General features: G+C 51.6%; 1 protein-coding gene across 2 annotated transcripts in view; it reads left to right on the top strand.

The window, feature by feature from the left end:
- MYO1F (myosin IF) overlaps positions 1 to 15,707 on the top strand; it is a 32,531-nt gene extending 16,824 nt beyond the window's left edge. For both annotated transcript variants that reach the window (XM_032626922.1, XM_032626923.1), the window contains exons 15-28: positions 629 to 714; positions 4,289 to 4,370; positions 5,835 to 5,941; positions 6,399 to 6,497; positions 6,586 to 6,730; positions 10,879 to 10,993; positions 11,087 to 11,256; positions 11,911 to 12,056; positions 12,421 to 12,567; positions 12,724 to 12,872; positions 13,396 to 13,479; positions 14,073 to 14,268; positions 14,346 to 14,515; positions 15,243 to 15,707. In XM_032626922.1, the coding sequence (XP_032482813.1) occupies positions 629 to 714; positions 4,289 to 4,370; positions 5,835 to 5,941; positions 6,399 to 6,497; positions 6,586 to 6,730; positions 10,879 to 10,993; positions 11,087 to 11,256; positions 11,911 to 12,056; positions 12,421 to 12,567; positions 12,724 to 12,872; positions 13,396 to 13,479; positions 14,073 to 14,268; positions 14,346 to 14,515; positions 15,243 to 15,319 (1,773 nt within the window). In that variant the 3' untranslated portion in view covers positions 15,320 to 15,707. The remainder of the gene's footprint in view (positions 1 to 628; positions 715 to 4,288; positions 4,371 to 5,834; positions 5,942 to 6,398; positions 6,498 to 6,585; positions 6,731 to 10,878; positions 10,994 to 11,086; positions 11,257 to 11,910; positions 12,057 to 12,420; positions 12,568 to 12,723; positions 12,873 to 13,395; positions 13,480 to 14,072; positions 14,269 to 14,345; positions 14,516 to 15,242) is intronic.
- The last annotated feature ends 304 nt before the right edge of the window (positions 15,708 to 16,011 follow it).

Here is a 16,011-nt window from a genome sequence, read left to right as displayed (position 1 = left end):
CAAAGAACCTCAGGGGTCCCCTGGCCATACTGCAGCCCACCAATCCCTAAAATGGGCTGGAGCTCCCATTTTCCCTCAGCAGGAAGTAGCCCAGACAGGAACTATGCAGGGCCCCCCACCCTTGGGGATGGCAGACCCAGCCCACAAGCCTGGCCAAAGCCCCCACCACCACCAACCCCCAGCCAGTGCTGTAACCCTCCTGACACAGTCCCCCAGCCCCCTTGCCCCCCAACCAACCCCAATACAGATGCTCAATCTGACCTTTTGACACCAAATTCAGTCGTGGAACCCAGGGGCCCACCCCTGCCAAGATTGCAGCCCCTCACCCCCCAGTCTGAGCTCTAACTGTCACCTCCCCATCCCTCGGATCCAGCCTGCAGCCCCCGCCCCCTAATCTGGACTGTAACCCCCATCTTCCCTCACCTCTGACCTAGACTGTAGCCCTAACCCTCCAACCCCACCTTGAACATCAGACCTCCAGGGCCCCCAGGTCCATGCTGCCCCCGACCCCCTATTTTGAACTGTAGACACCACCCAGTCCTCTCACCCCAGAGCAGGCCCCCACAGGACCCCCCCCCCCCGACCCTCTGCCTAAGTCCCTCACTCCCGCCACGCCGCCTTCCTCCAGGTATCCTACGATGTCAACGGCTTCTGTGAGAGGAACCGTGATGTCCTCTTCTCCGACCTCATAGAGCTGATGCAGACCAGTGAGCGGTGAGTGGTCCCAGGCGGGAGCCTCTGGGCAACATCTTGTGGGGATGAGGGAGGCCCAGAGACCACCCCGTCTTCCCCAGAGCTCCCATCACGCCATAAACTTTGCGGGGGGTGGCTGTGTTTCTAATGACTGGTTCTGATTAAACAGTAGCCCGAGGTCCACAGGGGGAGCCCTAGCAGCAGTTCCTTATGGTCCTTCCAACGCTGCCCTCTGCAAACCCAAGCATCTGTGCTGGTGTGGACAGCTTCCCTTTTTACGCAGTGAAAACACATCTCGCTACGCATTTTTCTGTATTAATATGTATGGATCCATCTCCCTGATCACAGCAGCATACCGGGTTCCATCTTTTTATACCTCAAAATTTTATTCAAGCGCTGCTGTGTACCAGGCATCATTTGAAATTTTGGGGGTAGAGGACTGAACAGGTCAGAGAACACAGCTGCTCTCATCAAGCTGACAGCCAAATGGCGAGACAGACATTGAACTAGAGGAAAAAGAAGGCAAATAGAGGGCTTCCCTGGTGGCGCAGTGGTTGAGAGTCCGCCTGCCGATGCAGGGGACACAGGTTTGTGCCCCGGTCCGCGAGGATCCCACATGCCGCGGAGCGGCTGGGCCCGTGAGCCATGGTCGCTGAGCCTGCGCGTCCGGAGCCTGTGCTCCACAACGGGAGAGGCCACAACAGTGAGAGGCCCGCGTACCACCAAAAAAAAAAAAAAAAAAGGCAAATAGAATATAGCATGAGTGAAAGTTCTAAAACAGTGGTTTGTATAGTGCTGAAAGTGTGGTTACTAGACCAATAACGTCAGCATCCTCTGAGCTGATTACAAACATAGAGTCTCAGGTTCCACCTCAGATGGACTGAATAATCAAAGCCTGCATTTTGGCAAGACCCCAGGAGTCACGTGTACATTAGAGTTTGGGAACCATTGATTTAGAGCAATGCTGTCCAATATTATTCCACATCCAATAGAACTGAAGCCACACATGTAGTTATTTTTAAATGGCCTGATTCAGGTATAAGTTACATACCATTAAATGCATCCATTTTTTTTTTTTTTTTTTTTTTTTTGCGTTACACGGGCCTCTCACTGTTGCGGCCTCTCCTGCTGCGGAGCACAGGCTCCGGATGCGCAGGCTCAGCGGCCATGGCTCACAGGCCCAGCCGCTCCGCGGCATGTGGGATCTTCCCAGACCAGGGCACGAACCCACGTCCCCTTCATCGGCAGGCGGACTCTCAACCACTGTGCCACCAGGGAAGCCCAAATGCATCCATTTTAAGAAATGGTTTTTAATAAATGTTCAGAGCTGTACAACCATCACCACAATCCAGTTTGGGACACCGTGCATCACCCCCAAAAGATCCTTCATGCCAAATTGCAGTCAATCCCCATTCCTGCCACCCGTGTAGTTTTAAACTTTCTGGTAAGCACACTTAAAAAGTAAAAAGGTGTTGCACAGCAATGTAAATGTACCTAATACCAGTGAATAGTACATTTTTAAATGATTTAAATAGTAAATTGTATGTTGTTTTGTGTATTTTACAAAACAAAAGAAAGAAAAAAAGAAAGCTCTGTGTACCTAACAAAACACATCTGCTGGTCAGATTTCGTCTAGGGTTTGTTCTTTTTAAAAAAACAGAATTGTAGTAAGAGATTTACCATAGAACTAATTGTCTGTGGAATATTAAACGGTGAAAGAATTTTTTTAAGAAAGTAAAAAGGTGAACAAGTAAAACAGATGAAATTTTTTTAATGTTTTCTTTAGCTCAGTATACCCAAAGTAGCATTTTAATATGCAATCAGTACTAAAAAATTATTGATGAAATACTTACATTCTCTTTTTCCATACTGCATACTCTTTGAAATCCGGTGTGTGTTTCAACACTCACAGCGTGTCTCAATTTGGACAGGCCACGTTATAAGGGCTTCAGGAACCACGTGTGACCCATGGCTGCCATATTGTAAAGCACAGAGTTAGAGCTGTGGTTCACAAAGTGGGGTCCCTGGACCAGCACCCTCAGCATCACCAGAAATTATTGTTAGAAATTATTGGCCCCCAGCCCAGACCTGTGAATGAGAACCCCCAGGGGCGAGGCCCAGCTATCTGTGTTTCAACAAGCTTTCCTGGTGATTCTGGTGCCCACTGAGGTGTGAGAACCACTGGGACGAGTGTGAAGAAAAACTAAGTTGGTAAGGGGTAGACAGTGAGGAGGGCATCCTTCATTCTTTTTTTATTTTTTGCTTTCTTTTAATTGTGATAAAATACACAAAATATAAAATTTACCTTTCTACCCGTTTTAAAGTATACAGCTCAGTGGCATTAAGTATTAAGTACACTCACAATGCTGTATAACAATCACCACTATTATGTTCAGAAACATTTCATCACCCTAAACACATACTCTGCATCTATTAAGCAGTCCACTTCTTCTGGGTTATGGTAGTTAGGGAAGATCTCACTGAGAAGGAGGAAGAAGCTATGAATGGAACAATGTTACCAAACCGAACTCGGGCCCCTCGCTCAATGCACAGCAAAGCCAACCCCCTGACACTGCGTGGTGGTGAAGGAAAGTACAGCATTTATTGCAGGGCCAAGCAAGGAGAATAGGCAGCTCATACTCAAGAGACCCAAACTTCCCTGATAGCTTTCAGGGAAGGGTCTTTAAAGACAGCATGAGGGAGAGGGTCACAGGGTGTGTGATCAGGCCGTGCACAATTTTCTGATTGGCTGATGATGAGGTAACAGAGTGATGTTTCTGGAATCTCCATCATCAACCTTCTGGTTCCAGCCAATCTGGGGTCTATGCACTGGTGGTCAGCATACAGTTAGCTTCTTCTACCTGATGGGGGTTTTAATATCTGCAAAACAACTCAAGGATATGGCTCAGGATATTATCTATGGCCCTTGAGGAGGAACTAAAAGTCCTTAACTTTGTTTTACGGCTGAACTATTATTGTTTTGTCTTGCTTGGCTGCTTTCCTTTGTTTCTGCATCTTCTCACTTTCCTGATTAAATTTGCTCTTTGGAACTCAGAGAAGGCCTGGGAGGCTAAAGCTTTTCTACAAACAAGAGGCAGGGGACAAGGTGGGGGATTCTGTCTCCAGGAAGGCCCCACAGGGTCCTGCTCGGTTTCACCAGAGTGAATTTAACTGATCCCCTGTTGATGGACACTTAGGTTGTGCCCATCTATGGCTATCACAAACAGAGCTACAGCAACAAGATCCTGGTCCATATTTCTTGGCACACACGTGCAAGCCTGTGCCTGTAAGACGGTTCCTCCCAGGGGACCTGCCCCTGTTGCCCGAGATGCTGCATCACTTAGCTTAACTTTGTTCTATTTTACTTGCTACCCAAGTCATACATGGTCATGGAGGAAAAAGTAACAGTACAAATAAATCAAGGAACCAGAAGGACAAAACCAACCTTCTGATTCTCACCATCACACCCCCTAGCATTAAGGAAGAACCGTACTGTACAGCATGTCCTCTGGGCCCCAGGCACCTAGACAGCCCACCTCTGGGAGAGCACCCAAATTCCAGCTGCACCTCCGACCTACCCTCTATCCCTGCCCAGGGCCTTCCTCCGGATGCTCTTTCCCGAGAAGCTGGATGTAGAAAAGAAGGGCCGCCCCAGTACAGCCGGCTCCAAGATCAAGGTGGGCATGGGGAGGGATGGGTCCATTTCCCTCATTCCAGTGTCAATCCCTCCCCCATCCCAGGGCCTCTGGCACCCTCTGTTCACCAGGGCCTTCTTCCAGCTCTGGGGTTAAGGAGCTTGGACCAGCTTCCTTAATGTCCTCCTAACTCCCTAAATCCAGAAGTGAACCATCATCCTAATGTTTTTTGTTTTTTTGGTATTTTGGTCATGTCACTTTTTTCTTCATTGTGGTAAAATATACATAAAATTTACCATTTTAACCATTTTTAAGTATACGTCTCAGCAGCATTAAGTACGTTTGCATTCGTGCCACCATCCTCACCATCCATCTCCAGAACTTTCTCATCTTCCCAAGCTGAAACTCCGTCCCCATGAAACGCTCACTCCCCATCCCCTCCCCCAGCCCCTGGCCCCCACCATCTAGTTCCTGTCTCTGTGGATTTGACCCTTCTATGGAATGGAATCAGACGGCATTTATCCTTTTGCGACTGGTTTATTTCACTGAACATATCTTCAAGGTTCAAGCATGTGTCAGAATTTCCTTCCTGTTTAAGGCTGAATAATACTCCATTAACAGATATACCATTTTTTCTTACCCATTCCTCCACTGATGGACTCTTGGGCTGTTTTCACCTTTTGGCTATTGTGAATAGTGCTGCTATTGTGAATAGTGCTGCCCATCCTAATAATATTTCAATAACCATATATGGGGCACTTATCAGTGCTGGCAGCAAACACAAGACATTTTACAGACGTGGGACTAGTCCCATCTGGCAGATGGCAGGCCAAGGCTCAGAGAGGCGCAGTCACTGGCCCAGAGCTGGGATCACACACCGGGGTCTCTCCTGCCGCTCCCCCGATCCTCCCACCTGGAATGATTTCCTTTCTAGTCTCCCCTGAGGGACTAAAACGTACAACCCTAGCCTCTCAGACACACACACGTGATTCTCTGCTTCCAAAGTACTGTGCCCCAAAGGACGAGCAGAAATTTCTGGGCAACATGCTCCCGCGTGCTCAGTTACTCCATCAACAAACGTTCAACAAGAGAAGCCACCGCAAGGAGAAGCCCGCGCACCGCAACGAAGAGTAACCCCCACTCGCCACAACTAGAGCAAGCCCGCATGCAGCAACGAAGACCCAACGCAGCCAAAAATAAATTAATTAATTTTTTTAAAAAAGTTCACTGAGCACTTCTTATGTGCCAGGCTAAGTGGTGAATATGGCAGACATGTGAGCTCCTGGTTTTCGGTTTGAGGGCCAGGTAGACGCACGATATCAACCCCATGCGATATGTGCTAACAGAGTCACATATGGAATGGACCGGGGACACCTGAGCCCGTGGTCCGTGAGGTGCCACACACCCAGCCAGTGTGTCCTGTCTCTTGTATTCAGGGTGGGAAGAGAGAGGGGCCAGAGGGTCCCATCTGTGCTCCCCACCTCCACTTTCTCCCCGCTCCCTTAGAAACAAGCCAACGACCTGGTATCCACGCTGAAGAGGTGCACCCCCCACTACATCCGCTGCATCAAGCCCAACGAGACCAAGAGGCCCCGTGATTGGGAGGAGAACAGGTGACACCCCCACCCCACCTGGGCCAGTACACACCAGCTGACCCTCCCTCCACAACCCCCCCAGGGTCGTGGGACCCATCAAAGGGCTCACCCAAGCCGACACCTAGGACCAGTGCAAAACCCCTCAGGGCCCCAGGGTTATACCTAAAACTGATCAAGACCCCAAGGGAGGACCCCAGACTGTCTGTAGGATGCCCCAGGGACTAACACAGTCCTCCTCATTCCCCAAACCCCACGTGCCACCCCCTGAAACTGAAACTGACCCCCGAACACAGATCCCCCAGAACCGAGGCTCCCCCAATGCACAAAACTAACTCTCAAGCAGGCCCCTGTGTCCAGCAGTGAACCTCCCTCCCTAGACCTCAGAACTCACCCCCTAAACTGCCTCCAACACGAATCCAGACACCCCCCCCCAACTCCCAGGACCACCAGGGGACTCAGGCTGCCCTCCCTCCAGGGTCAAGCACCAGGTGGAGTATCTGGGCCTAAAGGAGAACATCAGGGTACGCCGGGCAGGCTTCGCCTACCGCCGCCAGTTTGCCAAGTTCCTGCAGAGGTGAGGCGCCCTCCACCACACACACCCTGGCCCCAACACCCAGCCGCCCTGCTAGCTGCTCAAACCCTCCCCTGCTCTCCCCCTCCAGATACGCTATTCTGACCCCGGAGACGTGGCCTCACTGGCGTGGGGACGAGCGTCAGGGGGTCCAGCACTTGCTGCGGGCGGTCAACATGGAGCCAGACCAGTACCAGATGGGGAGCACCAAGGTCTTCGTCAAGAACCCTGAGTCCGTAAGTATGTGTGAGAGACAGACAGACAGACACCAGCATCACCTGCATGGTCCTGCTCTTCAGGCCACTGTGCGACTGTGGGCATGCTTCCTCTCCCCTCCAAGCCTCAGTTTCTCCATTTGGAAAGTGGGGAGAGTCATAGCCACACCGCAGGATCAGGGCGAGGATTAGACAAAACAGAAAGTCCGAGGCATGGTGCCTGGCATGTAGTAGGTGCTCAAAAAGAACTAAATTAGCTGAACGGTCCATGGTGGCCAGGAAGCAGGTGAAGAAACGCATGGCCGCCTGTGCTGACATCCCCTTGGAGGAGATAAGAACTCACAGCTTATCCAGAATATGTCTTTTTCTATATATATTTTTTGGCCGTTCCATACAGCTTGCAGGATCTTAGTTCCCCCCCAGGGATTGAACCCGTGCCCCCCGCAGTGGAAGCATGGAGTCCTAACTACTGGACCGTCAGGGAATTCCCAGCTCTTAGCCTTTTATGAAAAGGCTAGAAGCACCACTGACATTATGCCACCTCTGCTTCCAGGGGCAAAAGGAAACAAACAAAGCAGCAATGACAAAGAAGTTCTGGGGAGCTAATGTACAGTGCAGTGATTACGGTTGACAGTACTGCATTATATACCTGAAATTTGCTAAGAGTAGATCTTCAATGTTCTCACCACAAGAAAGACGTGGTAATTATGTGACAGGACAGAGGGGTTAGCTAACCTAGGTGGTAATCATTTTGCAACATATATGTGCATCAAATTAACTCATTTAAACTTACACGGTGTTATATATCAGTTATATCTCAATAAAGCTGGTGGGGGAAGTTTTTTAAAAAGCAACAATGACAAGAATAACGAAAAAACAAGGCTAGGAATCCCCTAAGGGCCCATCTGGCCCCCTGCTTCAGTGCACGGATTGGAAGGCACACAGGGAAATGGTCATCTCAATGAGCTGTACTGGTTCACCAGACTCCCAAGGGAATCTTAGGTTCCCCAGCCCAGGACAAGCTGTAGCACCAGGGAAAGGTATGCTGGGGACGTGGGCCAGGCCCAGCTGGGTGCCCATCACCTGCATAATCATGGCACCTGCTCTATAGCATCTCAGGGACTTTATGAAGACAACCAGGAGATTGTCTGCATGATTCCCTTGATGTTACTGTAACTTACAAGTAACTATTCTCTCATCAAAGCAAAAACATAACACAGTGGGGTGGAGCCTCTAGAGATTTCATAGCTACAAAAATAATCTGTCTTGGGAGGTCCAGATTCTTCATCCCCCAAACGTGTCTGCATCTACCTCCTAGAGCTTTTCCCTACGGAGGCACTTTGCTCCGAGAAATAAAAAGTCTGGAATCAAAGCATACAATGTAGATATCGTTAGCAGTAGAAACTCAGCACACACCAAAATTGTCCAAGGCTAAAACTGCACACCTGGAAGAATTTAAGTGGTAATAGATAAGAAAGAAAGGGAAGAGGGAGCAGAAGGAAAAAAAAAAAAAAAAGGAAAATGGGAGCGAAAGAGAGAGAAAGAGAATCCATCTTGCTGGTTACTGGCGGATTGCAATATCTGACTCTGAAAGGAAAAGATAAAAATTGACACTGAAAAAAACCAGACAAAATAAAGCTAGCGCTGCCTAAGACGATAGAAGGTAAAATCAAATTTTGACCAAAATTGCAGTCTGCACATTTTGAGGTGGAGAAGGTGAACCAGCTGGAAATGATGAAATTCACAAAGGTTAAAAGCTTGCTGGGAAAGTTTTATAAGGAAAAAGACTGAAATTTTGCACAGGAAAAAAAACCTGATCCTGATGAGAATAATTTTAGTAAAACAGAAACAATTTAACTGTGCTAGATCAAAAATTGATCAAAGAATTAAATTACTTAATGCAGTTGGAGCCTTTCTCAACTAAAAATGCACTTATGTTAGATTTGGGTTTTGTTTCTTCTAAACGTGGACTCAAAATACCTTGAATGTTTTACACACCTATCGGCCTTCATGGCCCATCATCCCAGGTGTATTAGTTTCCCAGGGCTACCATAACAAAGGACCTGGATGGCTTAACCCAACAGAAATTTAATTTCTCACATTTCTGGAGGCTAGAAATCCAAAACCAAGAGCAGGGCCATGCTCCCTCTGAAGTTTCCAGGAAAGGATCCTTCTTCGCCTTTCCCTAACTTCTGGCGATTGCCAGCAATCCTTGGCATTCCTTGGTGTGTAGACGTATCACCTCTACATCCTTAGTGTATAGTCTCTGCCTCTGGCATCACATGGCCTTCTCCTCTGTGTGTCTGGGTCCAAATTTCCCTCTTCTTATAAGGACACCAATCAGACTGGTTTTAGGGCTCACCCTACTCCAGTATAACCTCATGTTATCTTGATTACATCTGCAAAGACCCTCTTTCCAGATGAGGTCACAATCGTAAGTTCCCACCGAGTGGATAGGAGTTTTGGGAGAACGCTATTCAACCCAGTACACCAGGGCCAAGCTCAGATTTGGGGCACGCCCACCCCTGCCTGTCCCAGTGTAAAGGAGATGCCGTTAAAACTCTGGAGACAGGAAGATTCATTTTCCAAACTGAAAACACATCCTCTTCACTGGGCAGAAATCACAAGGTTGGAGGACACTTGTCCTGGTTGACTGGCCCACCCCCAGTTCTGCATGGCTGGTCTCCCTTTACTCGTAACTGTCCTTCCCTCGGCAAACCCCAGAATGCATTTACCTGCCCTCCAGACACCCTATACAAGGCATTACTTGAACATGCTTTGCACACATACCCATGGACCCACAGAGTATTGGTCTGAGAATCAAAAGAAGATGTAAATGCTAGTCAACTCCCGGCAACCTGTGAACCTGAGATGTTTTTTTTTTTTTCCTGGTGAGAACTCTCCACTTTTTATGAACAGTTATTAAACACCCACAGCTTTAAAAGTCCTTCAAGGTATATATTTTTAAAGTGAGAATTCTTTTAGTCCTGGCAGGGAAGCCTGGGGTTTCTGGGAGACATCAGCCACCTTGGTCAGCAAAGTGGCAGCCATGCTTTCAGCAGTGATGTGATATTTGTGTATTTGAGAAACCCCTCTGGGTGAAATGTCAATTATTTTTCTAAATAAAGAACGACTTCATTTTCAATACTTTTCCCACTTTCACTGATTGACAATGCTGTCCCTTGTGTCACTAAATTTCCATTTGAATTATGACATTTCCCCATCATCCATCCTGGTCCAACTAGTTGTTCTATTCTTTGACCAGCACCCCATTGTTTTTATTACTGTAGATTTGTAATATTTTCATATCCAGTAGGTTTCTTTCCCTGATATAATCACCAGTTATTATTGCAGATGACTTACTCTAATATAGTTTATTCTCTAAGTCCCCTGTGGGTGGAGACTCTTAAAATTCAAAAGCCTTGGGCTTCCCTGGTGGCGCAGTGGTTGAGAGTCCGCCTGCCAATGCAGGGGACACGGGTTCGTGCCCCGGTCCGGAAAGATCCTACATGCCACGGAGTGGCTGGGCCCGTGAGCCATGGCCGCTGAGCCTGCGCATCCGGAGCCTGTGCTCCGCAACGGGAGAGGCCACAACAGTGAGAGGCCCGCGTACCGCAAAGAAGAAAAATAAAATTCAAAAGCCTTTTCTCTGCTTTCTATGAAAGCTTCCTTTCCAGGGCTGCCATGGATGGGTGTGCAGGTTGTATACTACACAACCATGTGGTAGCCGGTCACATCCCAGTCCTATCCATCAGATTTTCACATCTGCAGTACTTTGTTGGTTTTCCAAGATGCACACTGGTTTGCATTTCTAACGTCTCTGAAACTGAAGTGTACCTCACATGGATGACGTGCCATAGCTTAATTAGCACGAGAAACCATGATGTTATACCATTTCCGGTAAGACCACACAGCTAGTAAGTGGCAGAGCTGGGATGTGAACCCAGCAAGACAAACCTGCAGTTATAATTTAATGCAGAAGGTTGTGCCCCATATTGGGACCCTGGGGCCGGTCATTTGGAGAAAGACAAAATTTTTTGCCCACAGTGTAAGAGCATGTGTGCGGGTGCCTGTCAGCAAGAGCACGTGGGTGGGGTGGGCTCGGGGGAAACTGGAGACTGTGTTCCCCGGGGAGATGCCAGGACCCACCGGCCCTCCTTCTTGCCCAGCTCTTCCTTCTGGAGGAGATGCGAGAGCGCAAGTTCGATGGCTTTGCCCGCACCATCCAGAAGGCCTGGCGGCGCCACGTGGCAGTCCGGAAGTATGAGGAGATGCGGGAGGAAGGTGAGAGGCTGCGGGTGGGAGGCTGGGGCTGAGGACAGAGGGGCCTGGAGGGGCCAGGCTGTGATCTCTGCCCCTCACCCTGTGTCGCCACAGCTTCCAACATCCTGCTGAACAAGAAGGAGCGGAGACGGAACAGCATCAATAGGAACTTCGTTGGGGACTACCTGGGGCTGGAGGAGCGGCCGGAGCTGCGTCAGTTCCTGGGCAAGAGGGAGCGAGTGGACTTTGCTGACTCGGTCAACAAGTATGACCGCCGCTTCAAGGTGAGGCACTAGCAGGCGGCCACATCTGGGACCCTGACCCCAGCCTGGCCACCCCCCACCAGAGGTACACCCTCCCCTGGCCCAGACACACCTGCCCACAGGTGTAGGCTCAACTAATGTAGATACAGCTGTCCATCAAATACGCCCTCGTGTAGCCCAGACACACCTGTCCATCAGATACATCTTCACCTGGCCAGACACATCTGTCCATAATTACACACTCACCTTGTTCAGAAGCCCGGACCACAGATTCACCTTCACTTATCCTGGACATACCTATCCATTAGGTGGTACATTCTCACCCAGTCTAGACAGACCTCTCAGTTAGACACACCTTCACTTGTCTCAAATACACCTGTGCACAGGTAAACTCTCATCGGTCCTGGGCGCCCATGTCCAGCAGGCGTTACCTTCACCTACCCTGTACCTGTTCACTGCCCAGAAACCCCTTTCTAGCCAATATACCCTTACTTAACCTCCTGTTTCTTATATAAAGTAACCATTCATGTAGCTTCACATGGAGGGACCCTCACCTGACCTGTCCTTCACCTGACCTGCCAGCGCTACCTCTCTGCCTGGGGTTGATCCCCTGGGGCCAGGCTGCCGATGCCCGGGGCTCCTGCCACCAGTCTCTCTGGTTTTGCATCCTCATAGGCCATCAAGAGGGACTTGATCCTGACGCCCAAGTGTGTGTATGTGATCGGGCGGGAGAAGGTGAAGAAGGGACCTGAGAAGGGCCAGGTGCGTGAGGTCCTGAAGAAGAAGCTGGAGATCCAGGCCTTACGGGGAGTTTCCCTCAGGTGGGGCTCCCACAGGCACCCCTGCCAGCCCCCTTCATTCTCAGCTGCCCTCTTACTTGTTACCCCATCTGTCACCCTGAACGTCTTACCTGCTGCTGTACCTGCAACCTTCACTTGGTCCTACCCATCACCTTCACCTGCCCTCGCATTCATGATCCTTATTTGCCAACAGCACCTGTCCCCTCACCTGACCCTTACCACCTTTTCCAGCTCCTTGCCACCTCTCCCGTTTCCCCCAACCTGTGTAACCCCTCACTTGCCCCTTACCTGACCCCTGACCCTACCCTGTCGCATCTCAAATGTCAGTCCTTCTGCCAGCCTCACCTGTCACTCTCACCTGCCCTTCCTCCCACCCCTCCCCCAGCACGAGGCAGGACGACTTCTTCATCCTCCAAGAAGACGCGGCCGACAGCTTTCTGGAGAGCGTCTTCAAGACCGAGTTCGTCAGCCTCCTGTGCAAGCGCTTCGAGGAGGCGGTGCGGAGGCCCCTGCCCCTCACCTTCAGCGACACGTACGACCCTCACTCACCTCCTGCACCATCCTCGGGCTGGGCACAGTGCTTCCTCCTCCGCCTCGCGGACCGGCCGAAATGCGCCCTGCCTCGCCCCCTCCCACCCCGGGTCCGGGGGGAGGTGGGGACCCCCACAGCTTCCTCCTCTCCTCACAGACTACAGTTCCGGGTGAAGAAGGAGGGCTGGGGCGGAGGTGGCACCCGCAGCGTCACTTTCTCCCGTGGCTCCGGCGACGTGGCGATGCTCAAGGCTAGCAGTCGGACCCTCTCGGTCAGCGTGGGTGATGGACTGCCCAAAAGCTCCAGTGAGTCTACGCCGAACCGGGAGACGGAGACTAAGAGGCGCTCGGGAAGAGGCGGGCCCCTAGGGGCGGGACCATCCATAGGGACCAATCAAGGCTGTGGGGGCGGAGCCAGTGGCGCGGGCCAAGGGTGGGTGAAGGCCATGGAGGGGCGGGACTTGAGAGACCTAAAGAGAGAACGCGGCCGTGAAGAGGGCAAGGCTCGCGAGGTGACCAATGAGTGGGCGAGAAACATGGAAGGGGCGAGGCCAGGGAGTCCACCCTTGAGCCGGCTATGAATGGGGAGAGCCTTGGAGTGGGTGGACCCAGGAGCCAGTGAGAGATAGGTTCCCGGAGGGGCGGAGCCAATTATTGGGCGGAACCAGTGTTCCAGTAACTAAGGGGCTCCCTCCTGATGGGAGAGCCGGTGAGCCGGGGGAGCGGGGACCGGGGCGGAGCCACAGAGCGGATTGGACTTGTGGGCGGGGCCAAGAACCTTGTCTGGTCATCACTCAAATCCCTACATCTTTTCCCCTTTCCCTTTCAGAGCCTACACGGAAGGGAATGGCCCAGGGAAAACCCAGAAGGTCGGCCCAGGCCCCTACCCGGGCAGCTCCCGGGCCCCCTAGAGGTGAAGAGACACCCCCCACTAAGTGTCTTCCTTGCCTCTTGTGGGCTCCAAGGCCTAAGCCAGACCTCTTGTCGACAGGATCTAACAAGCAGAGATGACCATGCTCTTCTTTTCTGTCCAGAACTCTCCATAGCTCCCCATCTCCCAAAGAATAAAGCCAAAGCTTAGTTTGGTATTCAGAGCCCTTCAGAATCCGAACCCAGCTAACCACTGACCTCTTCTCTCCTCCCACCTTACGCTCCTGTCATGCAAGCTACATCTTATTTTGCCAACTTACCAAATTTGTTCTTACCTCCAGGCCTTTGCTTGGGCTGTTTGCTCTGCCTGTCTCCCAAATTCCTGCTCCACTTGAGCTCTTATTCATCCTCCAAGACCCACCCACAAAAACCCTCCTACAGAAGAGGGTAGGGGAAAATCTTACCCCTTCAGAGTCTCCCTCTAGGGCCTCCTAGCCCCAGGGTCTCTCTCTCCAGGCCATTCCTTACCATACTGGGTTAAGAGTAGCTGCCTCTTCCCTCAGACAGGGAACTTGGAGCCAAGTCCCCCCAAATCCTCCTAGCATCACCCTGACAAATGCCCCCATCTCATTGCAGGCCTGGATCGCAATGGGGTGCCTCCCTCTGCCAGAGGGGGCCCCCTACCCCTGGAGTTCACATCCAGACGGGGCTCCCAGAAGCCACCACAGGGCCCTCCATCCTCAGCCTTGGGGGCCAGCAGACGCCAACGGGCACGGCCCCCCTCGGAGCACAACACAGAATTCCTCAATGTTCCTGACCAGGGCATGGCTGGGTAGGTGGTGTGGGAGGGCAGCCCCAGGAGGTGGGGGAGTGTCTGGGGCTATGACGAGTGCCTCCATGTGCCCACAGCATGCAGAGGAAGCGCAGCATAGGGCAGAGACCTGTGCCCGGTGTGGGCCGACCTAAGCCCCAGCCACGGACACATGGCCCAAGGTGCCGGGCACTGTACCAGTACGTGGGCCAAGATGTGGACGAGCTGAGCTTCAACGTGAACGAAGTCATCGAGATCCTCATGGAAGGTGTGTGTGCCAGGGCAGAAATGGGAGGAGCCAGGGCCTGGAGGTCACCTCCTAAGCCACCCTGGGAGCCTGGCCTCACTTGTATCGCACCCTGTACCCCAGCCTCATTCTTCTCACCTGTCAAGCACTAGGACTAATAGCAGAACCTACTTTGTGAGTAGGAAATGGGCCATGTCTGGATGGCCCAGGCCTCCAGACCTCCTACCTTGCCCCTGGGTTGCCCCTAGAGGAGCCTGGGACTCAACAGCACCCTCTGCAGGTGGGTAGGGGAACCCTTAGGGGTCATTCCTGGTTCCACCAAGGGGATTATGGGGAGGGACCTATAGGAGGAGAGGGATGAGGGACGAGTACAAGTGAATGGTCTAGAAAATGTCAGAGTGTGAGCCAGTGGCAGGGAAAACCCATGCGTTGCTCCCTCCCTTCCTCCTGTCTTCTCCTTTTTTTTGGAAGTCCCCTAAAAGACATGTTTTTTCTTTTCTTTGCCGCACCGCTCAGCTCATGGTATGTCAGTTCCCGGACCAGGGATCAAAACCGGGCCCTCGGCAGTTAGACCGCAGAGTCCTAACCACTGGACCGCTGGGGAATTGCCCTTCTGTCTTCTCTTTTCAGCTTCTGCCTTATGCCAGGCCAGTGCAGACAAATGACAGAAAGACAGACACAGAGCCAGCATGAAAGGCTTTCTCCAGAGCGGGCTGGGCTCAGCCTCACTCTTCCTTCTCTCCCACAGATTCCTCAGGCTGGTGGAAAGGCCGGCTGCATGGCCAGGAGGGCCTTTTCCCAGGAAACTACGTGGAGAAGATCTGAGCAGGACAGGGGCCTGGGATCCTGCCATCCCACCTGCCTGCCTGGATCCTGCCAGGAGCCAGGCCCTGCAATGCGGGTCTCATTTCCCTTGGCTGCATTGGCCAGAAGGTCCAGTCCTGTGGCCTCCAGCCCAGCCTAGCCCAGGTCCTGGGTCTAGGGATCACCACTTAAGCCACCCCCGGGCCCTGGCTTCCCCCAAGGCACACCTGTTTCCTCCTGTGTCAAACAGGGCTAACAGCAGAACCTACCTCCCAGCTGCCTTGTGAGTAGGAAATGAGTTGTGTCTTGCAGGCAAAGTGCCGGGCACAGTCTGGGGGACCTTGACAAGCTTGACTTCCCTCCTTTTCTCACCACTGAGGCAATAAATGTTTGCCGAGTGAAAACATGAGTTAACTTACTGAGCCCCAACAAGGACCACCTTCTCACAACCCTGTGGGGTGGTAGCAGTGAATATCCCATTTTACAGATGGAAAACTGGAGGCTCAGAGAGGTTTAGTCACTCACCCAAGATTGCACAGAGCCAAGTCTTGAACTCAGATATGCTTCTGCCCCTCACAAAGCTTGAGTTTGTCTCACCTGCTAGCTTCCAGAAGCTGCGTGCTAGCTTTCCTGCAGCAAATGTTCCAGTGGGTCCTGTCAGCTTTGACTCTGCACCCCCCTGCCAAACAAACTGGGACCCTACTGGACCCTGA

The sequence above is a fragment of the Phocoena sinus genome, chromosome 3, assembly GCF_008692025.1.
Source record: "Phocoena sinus isolate mPhoSin1 chromosome 3, mPhoSin1.pri, whole genome shotgun sequence".
NCBI lineage: Eukaryota > Metazoa > Chordata > Mammalia > Artiodactyla > Phocoenidae > Phocoena > Phocoena sinus.
Note: the sequence above shows the minus strand (reverse complement) of the source record. Positions and strands in the feature narration are given on the sequence as shown.